This window comes from Mesitornis unicolor, unplaced genomic scaffold (assembly GCF_000695765.1).
Source record: "Mesitornis unicolor isolate BGI_N332 unplaced genomic scaffold, ASM69576v1 scaffold10358, whole genome shotgun sequence".
In the NCBI taxonomy this organism is placed as follows: domain Eukaryota; kingdom Metazoa; phylum Chordata; class Aves; order Mesitornithiformes; family Mesitornithidae; genus Mesitornis; species Mesitornis unicolor.
Genome location: NW_010201127.1, coordinates 50,582 through 60,062, shown reverse-complemented (window position 1 = coordinate 60,062; position 9,481 = coordinate 50,582). Strand labels below are relative to the sequence as shown.

The 9,481-nt window shown below is 37.1% G+C and overlaps 1 protein-coding gene across 1 annotated transcript in view; it reads right to left on the bottom strand.

Moving 5' to 3' along the window:
* Nucleotides 1-2,332: 2,332 nt before the first annotated feature.
* Nucleotides 2,333-9,481, bottom strand: part of KIDINS220 (kinase D-interacting substrate, 220kDa) — a gene marked incomplete at its 5' end in the record, with an annotated part of 56,903 nt that continues 49,754 nt past the window's right edge. The window contains 4 exons of the mRNA XM_010189972.1: nt 2,333-3,756; nt 5,095-5,343; nt 6,477-6,575; nt 8,338-8,484. Of these exons, the coding sequence (XP_010188274.1) occupies nt 2,488-3,756; nt 5,095-5,343; nt 6,477-6,575; nt 8,338-8,484 (1,764 nt within the window). The remainder of the gene's footprint in view (nt 3,757-5,094; nt 5,344-6,476; nt 6,576-8,337; nt 8,485-9,481) is intronic.

Below are 9,481 nucleotides of genomic sequence, written 5' to 3'. Positions count from 1 at the left end.
CACCTCGTTATATCCTCATAAATTTACTGTCCTATTAACAGCTTTTGTAGCATGCTGTCCTTGAACTGGCTATGAAGCACTCACATTTTGCTGATTCTAGGAACTACGCTAGGAAGGCATTAAGTAAAGAGCCCACGAACACATTGGATTATATAAACTACAGCATGCATTACTATGTAATGCAGCTAAAGCAGCTGAAGGAAGCAGGACTGAACCAGTGTTTGGGATGGAAATGAATATATGTACCCACATCTCATGTGCAGCATGGATCTACACACCCAAAGAGAGCACTGCATTAAGCCCTGTACAATCTTACACAGACACTTTGCTTGTAAGTACTGTTTCTTAGCGATAATAAGCAGTTGCACTGGCATTAATCAATACAAGATAGAAACACTCAAGTTCTCACTCAACTACCTATTTCATCCCAGTTTTGGTATTTTATGAAGATCTGAGACATAAAATTTCCATTAAGAAAGAGATCTCAAAACCATATGAAACTTTACCAGTGTGATCTGAAATAACTGGTGTCTTTCATCACTACTCTGAATATGTCTAAATGTGGAAGGCTACACTTCTTTTCCTAACAATGAAAATAATGCTTATAAGTATCTTTCTGTAAAAAGCTTTTACATGCCAAAAATTTCAGAGAGCACTAATGTCTTTTTTTTTAAATAGGAAAAACCTAAACCAAAAAAGTGTTCCCAAAGATTATGCGAAATATCATGAAACTACATAAGCTTTGGGGACTTCTTACTTCATTTTGGGAGGCTTTTTGGTAAAACTAGTATTTTTTTCCAATATATAAAGATATGTGCACACAATTCCAGTACTTCTGTAACACTCCGATGAGTAAATCTGAATTCAATCAAACTAACGCACCAATTTAGCAGAACCCAAAAGCGTACAGATCAAGTCTCCAGTCCATCGAATGAAAAAACAAAGAGCCTGGACAAAGGCATTTTTTCCTCTGCTGACTCTGGCACAGGAAAACATTCTCTTGATGTGGATACCAAAGGCCACAACCACATGGTCCCACTGGAGACATCTGGTTGGAGGTGCACCAGGAAAGACAAAGCTGTGTGCAGGATTACCAGCACACGTCACCTGCCACAACCAGCAGGAGGACTGCTTTGACGACGGGGAGGTGGCCACATCTCCACCGCTCACAGCACTTCCTTTAGAAACACCTGCTTTACATTTATCAAATGTATTTTTATAATTGATGCTTATTTAGTATTATATTAATAACAATATTGCTTTAATGTATTCTTTTTAATTAAACCTGTTATGTACTTCCACCAAAACAACATGGATGTAACATTTTTATCAAGTGAAGAAATGAAATACCGCAATAAATAGAAATTTGGACACAAATCCAACGTGTCAATTTATTCTTTATTCTCTTTGCACTACCAGAGTCTAGTTTGAACAATTCCTCCTCAAAAACATGCAGATTTCACTGGACAGTACAATTATTTGCTACAGCGACATTCAGGTACATTACTTAGATGACGTTAAAATCTTCAAACACTGTACTTCAGAAATTAAGAAGCCGGCATACAGGTCTGACTAGATTCCAAGAACTATGCATTAATATTAAAATGGCAAACACTGCTTATTTTAATTTCCATAACCAAATGATAAACACTGTACCAAGGAACGATCACACACAGCAACAGGTACTTCTTAAGTTCAGACATCACTTTCATACTTTATCCTTACAATATTTTAATGTAGCTCAGGCGGCTGCATCTATTTAGACCAGTGACTGTAAAATTATGTACCTATAATAAATAATGGATTCACTAAATCCATGATAAGGTATTACCTTATAAATAACTGCCAATTCCAATGACACATCAAGACAGTGTTCCTTACAAACCCTACAAACCACTCTATTCAAGGTTCACAAAGTCAACAGCAATTACTGAACATCCAGAGGGTAAAGTGTACATACAGCCCAACAGGTATCTCAACACTCACATTTCAACATATGTACTATATGTTGCACACATTAATCCACTAATTAACTCAAAGTTTGATAAGGGTGTCACAGGTCATAGTATTTAATCTTCTGGCACCTCTTATGTCAAAGAGCAAGGATGCAGTCTTAATTTACTTGTGGTATGCAGACTTAACTGGAATGTTTAGAAGGAGTAAGTGATACATATCCCAAGAGAAAAGTCAAATCACATCACATTTACTTCTGTAACATCTGCCTTTGACCAAACCTTTGCACAGTGTCTTAATAAAGAACTACTTTTCCATGCTGACAAGTACTGCTTTTATTTGGGGGGAAAGGCTGAAGTAATTTACTTCTTGTAAAAATTACTTCTTGTCTTGAAAAAGTGACTGAAAATGATCTAGACCTTCTATTATAATATTGAAAGCTTAAACTACAGAGCTGAATGTAACCAGACACTGACAAAGAACTCTAAGCAAGCTACAATTCATGGCCAGACTCTGTTTTAACCTGGCTGCTTTTTACAGGATACTCTCTCTTTCTTCTCCAAAACCAGCCCCTTCTGAGGCAGTAACAGTGTGGAGCTCCGATGAATCTTTGGAAAGCCTGGTATAACTTGAACGCTGACTCCGCTTGTGAGCAACGGTCTTCAGGTTCTCGTTCTGAACCGCAGCTGAATTGGAACCTGAGCCAGGGTGCAGGATAATTTGTGGTGAATCTCCGATACCTTGTATTTCTTCAAAATTCTGATTAGCTCGGTTGTTTGGAGCACTGTTATTGTTTAGGGTTACTGTACTAGGGGTTCTATTTAAATTGTAGACTTTCTGGCAAGATGGCCAGTTCTCTTCTGGGCTACTCGCTATCAAGCTGCTTTCAGAGGGGCTTTTCTTATCTTCTGAGCAAATAGACATGCGAACCACTGCTGGATCTTGAAGACCACTAAGGCTGTGTGGAATTCCTCTCTTTCCACTGTGACTGTCATCTTCAAGCTCAATGAGATTGGCCTTTTCAAGCTGTGAATCATCTGCTCCTTCATTATGAAGGGAATGATTTGGAGAACTTTCATTGGATCTTACACCAGAGTCAGATGAATCTTTTTTATCCAAAAGGGCATCTGTCAAATATTCCTTTGCTTTGATGAAGGTTCTAATAGGTTCAGATCCATGTTCTGGAGATTTGGGCTGTTTGTCTATTTTGCCATCTGTTTTCTTATCTTTACCTTCCTTAAGAAGTGGAGTATTATCTGATTCCTCAGTTCCTGACTCATCTTCATCACTTGGAAGCTTCTGATACCGGAGAGTAACTCCTTTAAGCTTTAAATCTGCTGCCTGGAAAATACTTGTTCTTTCCAAAGACTTCTTTCCTGGGAGAAGCTTAGAGCCAGACTGGTCAGATTTTTCATCTTCCTCAGTAATAGGATCCAAAGGAGACGCATCACTAGTAGAAACACCTGAAGTACTGTAATCAGCATCATTCCTCTTCAGCAAGAAGGACTTCCTGCCATCGTCTTGTTTCTGTTCACCATCTTTCCCTTTTTCCTGTTCTGCACTGGAATGCAGGGAACCCCCAGATGTACTCTGCCCCATATAGAAAGCACTTGAGCTATGAGGGGAGGACCTACCACTTACTGTAGTAGAATTTGCGCCTCCTTCTAACTGTGACATTTGAGCAATGTACTCTCTATATGCATCTCTGTATTCTGCCTGTACCTTGTCAGTAAGCTTTGATATTTCAATACTTGAATCCTGAGAGTTAAGACTCGAAAGACTCGGAGTTCTACGTGTTTGTGACTGGGAAAAAAAAAGAAAGAGAACAGTTAAATGAACTATTTATTTTCACTTTTACTAATCTCTGAAATTAAATAACTCAAAGCATCTAGTATGTGCTTAAATTATCTTTTTTGTTACAAATAAATTATGCAAGTGAAATGCTATAATTAAAATATACTCACTGTAACCATATATATGCAACCACACACATTCACTAAACTTACAAAGCATTCCCATTCTTGGTCCCCATAGCATAAGTTTTCCACAAAACAAGTATCTTACCCAGTGCATTTGAGGCTAACTCTTCTTGAGTATGTCAAGACAGGCTTTTCTAATAAATTTTTTGTACATTTACAAAACTGTTAAATGAAAAAGACAGCAAGAGTTCACCTAAGTGCTGAACATCTCTCAAAAACATTTTTAGAAGACTCTCATTCTACATACTTCAATACGTCCTGGCAAAATTCTACTGCATGTAGGCCATTTCAGAAAAATCAGTTCTCGGACAGATAAGTCTGAGAGATTCTGACAGACTTGAGAGTCTGACTTATTTCTACCTGGGACAGAAATCTATCTCTGGGACAGAGATATCCCTATCCCAAACCTCTTCTCAGTGACAATTTTGAATATTCTAAGTATCACCTATAGGAAAACACCTCAAATTACAAGCTATTTTGAGGAACCTTAAAATTTTCCAATTTACACTTCTAAAACCAGAGATTTAAAAGCTGTAAATGTTTGGGGTTTGTGTTTTTTGTTTTGTTTTTAATTCTAATAATTATTTAGATACTGATTTGTCTTATTTCTTAAAAAGGACAAAAGAAAGATCACACACTTTGGGTGATTTCATAAGATGCAAAAGAAAATTGACCACAATTGGAGAAGGATGTCAGCTCTGGAGTCTATGAATAGATTATGCGTTGTCAGGACAAGGCCCTGATGTCATGGAGCACAGCAGTTGCCTGTTTAAAAAAAACCCTGATAAATGTATCTGTAATCCTTTGAATAGCACAACATCTGGCTAGCACATAGCTAAAATATTTCATTAAAAAAATCTGAATACTATGATAAACAGAAATTTTGCAGGATGCCACCCTAATCAAGAAGAGAAAAGCACAATATTGATTTTTATCTCTTGAAGAGTGGTTACTCAAACAGATGAATAGTTTTCAGGTGGCAAAGACAGTAAGAGAGTGTGGTTAGAGTTTATATCTCTGCAAAACTGGTCTTTGCCAAGACTGAGAACTGGAAGTACCTGAACTGTCACAGTAGACTTTTTTTTACCTCTCTGTATTCAAGAATGGAAAAAACCCTTTACCATACAGGTAAGCAAGCAGAATACATTTCTCTGTTAAATACCTGCCAACTTAAGTTACTGTGGCGTGGAGGAGCTTCATCAAGACCAATTGTGTTGAGTTCCTCAAAGCTGAAGTTAAGTGTGTAGGGAGCTTGACCAGAAAGACCTGTAATCTCAGTGTGAGGCAACTCAGTGTTATGGCCAGGACGACGAGTAAGCTCACTATGAGGAATCGCAGTGGTAACATGCTCAGTCGTTCCACGAGGATCTTCCTGAACAGCCTGATTTTCTGAGTTTCTCATTTCAAGTATCTTAACACACAAAAAGAGACAGTATAAATGTAATTATGTAAATAGAAAAAGTTCTTAAAACTGTTAAAGAATTCTATTAAAAACAGGAACAAGTAATTCACAACTGTAAAAGTGTACCTGTGTATGTAATTGTGATCATGGAAAAGTATGAAGAAAAGTCTGTTCACAGATCTAGTGCCTTCACTGTATTTACTGATAATGACATTTTAATACTTAAGATTTCCTTTTATTTACAAATTATTCTTATTACTGCTCAGAGCCTTAAAAGAATTCACATGCCACAAAACACTTGAATTTTTGTAAAACTACCAAAGTGATGACAAATGTAAAAGCAAAACCAAACGCTTCCCTTTTATAGTCTAATCAACCTGAATTTTACAAATACATCTCATCTTATAAGTCTCAGTGATTTCAACTTTGATTTAGCAGTTGACATACTGTAATTTTCAGAAAGAAAACTGGCAACATACTAAAAATACATAAGAGAAAACACAGTTCTTCGTGATGTATAACCCTCACTGTAAAACATTTACTCTCAAACCAGGAGGAGGGAAATGGGGGAAGAAAAGTATCTGTATATATGCTTCAATAATAGTATTCAGTGAAGCATTTCATGCATGACACCAGTAGATGTTGATTGAATACTGTACATTTATCTCATTGTCTTGATTTCTAGCTCGTTTCTTTAAAAATAATCCTTATGCAATTGTGTGCCATGCATATCTAACAGTCTGGCTGTCTACTTCCTCACAGTGATATACTTTGAACTCCCTGACTAACTTTTAACAGAAAGACAGAGGCTTCAAAGCACATTAAGTTCTGAACATTTCATTAAAACAGACAAATTTTAAAAGGGAAAACATACAGGAAAAACATATCTTGCAAAAAGAGGAGGCAAAACTTCAGAGTTCACACTCAATTAAGATGCAAATTCAGAGACAACCAGTTCTTCATTTAAGAGCTCAAGACAAAAAGACAAAGTAACAAAATAATAAATGCATGCACGTTTAAAGACAGTATTCATAATCTTAAAGATGATGACAACAAGAAAGCAACAGGATAGAAAAAGAGATAAGGTTCATAATGAAAAAGACTAATTCATGATGACCTGGATACTTAAGAGAAAGTCTTACCATGCTCCTGAACAGATGCCAGTCACCAAAATTCATATTCATTTCTTTTTTCAGTTCATCAATGTTGCACTGAGCCAAGACACGGCCATTTATATTTGCCTAAAACAATAAAACTAAACAATGTAAATTACCGATACAAGACTTACGGCATGGCAGTAACAGACTAAAAAGGTAATTAAAATTGGATATATTGATGGGGACTACTAGTGAAACTCCCCAACATCACTCTCAAGTCAAATCCTATATAATAAATATGGTTTTTTATAAAATAATATTTATTGATGATTGCTGATGGACAAGAACAACCTATGTGTCATAAAAAAATGAAAATATGAAACCCATCAAAAATGTGTACATGAAAAGCCATGATTGTGTTGTATAAAAAGGCATAAGGAAGCAGCACATCAATGGCAGAATATTTCACAGACAATAAACCACATTCAGCTGCCTAGATTTCTCACAGTCAGAACACAAACGGACTGCAGATGCCCAAGGATCTGAAGATAATCAGACAATTCAGTCCCAGACATCATCTGACCTCTGCCTTGAGGCATCTAAGATCAACTACTACCTCCATCAAGTTCACTCTCTGCTGAAATACAGACTTACATTCCTCCCATCATCAGAAATACCCTGGGACAGAAGATTAGATTGCTTTCACATTTTCATCGTCATTCAGAGATGCACACAGAAGCACCTGAACACCATCTATATTCCGGAAGGTGATTCCTTACGTTAGGCATGTCTATATGGTGCTTAACTTATGGTGCTTAACTTCCAACAGCACCAAATCCAATACAGAACCATTTTCATTATGTAACAACGAAAGGGATTTGTCTTTATACCATACATATATCAGTGGATGGACAGAAAGTAGAAGAGGAACCGCATCTTAGGAAAGCAGCCACAAAACAGACGACACAAGTTGAGAGCTCTGCTCGGTCAGAGGAATCTCGATGGCTTTGTTCCCATATCCCAGCAGACAGACTTAATCAAACCAGGAAAAAGACCAGGCTGAGCCATTTTCATCCTTCCTTTTTACATGGTATCACTTGTAGTAAGAAATGCAAGAATATAAGTAAGAGGAATAAGAGATAACTGATGAGCACATTCTTTTAGCACTCTTAGAGCCACTGAAGCAACTGGAATTTTTTGCAGCTACACTTAATGAGCTGCAATCTGACATCCTTCTTGCTTTAACCAACACCACTGAAACTTCCTATGATAAACTTCTCTCTTAATCCTTCAATGAGCATCCTCTCCCTATTTTTTTAAGATACAATACATACTGGAACAAAGCAAGCTCAGCAAAAACATCAACTAATGACAACCTTCAAATTTTTCCCTTCTTTCTTTGTAAAAGAAGCACACAGAACAGTGGAAAAAGAAGTAATAAAGATAAAAATAGATGTGGAATGTGGTAAGAGAGAAATGGAATAACCTTCACCACTCATTTATAACATATGAGGTGTGCCAATTTTTTGGGGGGTGGGAGAAGTGGGAAGGGGGAGTGGGGGGGTGAAGAACGTTGCTACCTGGATACAGAACACATGTGCAACCACATTTATCTACACGTGGCAATTTTGAAAATTACTTTCTTCTTCTTTTCACAAAATAACCAGTCTCATCAGCCTTTATATTTCCGAGTCTGTTTTTCCTTTTTGAGAGAGCATTTTCTCTGAAAAATACAGGCTTGTATTTAAATATCCTCCGAACTTCACACACACACAAGCTAGGATGTTGTTTTGACTTTCGATGTATTTCAAGAAACATTTTCAAGAAAAGAGGCAACCAATATTTCCTTTCCCTTGTGTATCTCCATGTTTAGGTAGTAAATAGATACGTTAAATTTAGCTGATACCTTTCTTATAGTTGCAGAGTACTGAGGCAGCATGCTCTGGTCCAGACCATCGATCTGCTTCAGCTTCTCAGACACAGCTTCCACGCTCATTGTGCTCAGAGACACGTGTGATGCTCCTGCGGTCGATCCTGCGCCTGCTCCTGCTCCCTGTAAGAAGTAAGAAAATGTGCACATAAGATTTCTTCAACTACTGGGTACACGCAGAATTTCACAATATAAGCTAACACAAATCAAGCTGCGTTCAACTATATTTTGAAATTAAGAAATGCAGATAAGAATGAACAGGCATTTTTAATTACTAGCAGAATATCTATATACTGGGAAACATTTATTATAGGTATTTATATGAGGAAAAACACAGCATCTTGCATACTGCCTATGTGAGAAAATAACTCCCTTAAATACTGTTATTTAAGAAATGGAACATAAATATCAGAATTATTAAATAAGGGTTAATTGATTTCAAATGCATCATTACTCAGAGTTTCCCCCTGATTTTAGTAGTTAGTTTGGGTTTGTTTACGTTTTGTTTTGTTTAGTTTTGTTTTAAATAATGCAGAAACAACTTAGATTTTCCTGTCCTAAAAACTCCTGGTTTAGTATCAGACAGAGATGACCTAAACAGTAACTCAATTACTTGGATTCATTGGGTAATTTTAGCAACATCCGTTCATCTTCCAGAGGTTCCTTCAGCTCCATTTATGCAAGATCTGCCAAGGGGCTGTGTACCACAGCACAGAAACACAGAGCAGCACTGCCACTGCCCTCCAAGATACTGTGAGGATGTTCCATATATCTCAAGATATAGATTTAGATAGCTATTATTCACAACTCAGATGTGTAACATAAAAGTTGTCCTGTTAACATTGCCAGCCTCTGGGAATCTCAAAGAAAATGTGGACAAACAAAACAAATGCATCTGGAGGTAGACAGTATATTAAGACAGTACCTTCCCCAAAAAATCCACTTTCACCCTGGATGGGGACCTGTGCATTAAGTAGGAGCAAAGTGCAAAGCTTTAAACAGTTACACTAGAGATTCTTAACTCCTAAAAATAAAACCAGATCCAGTTCTATCAGCTATGAAATACTTGTATGCCCTCCTCCTGGGAGGGAGGTTGTACCCGTCCCTTTTTCTGAACGCG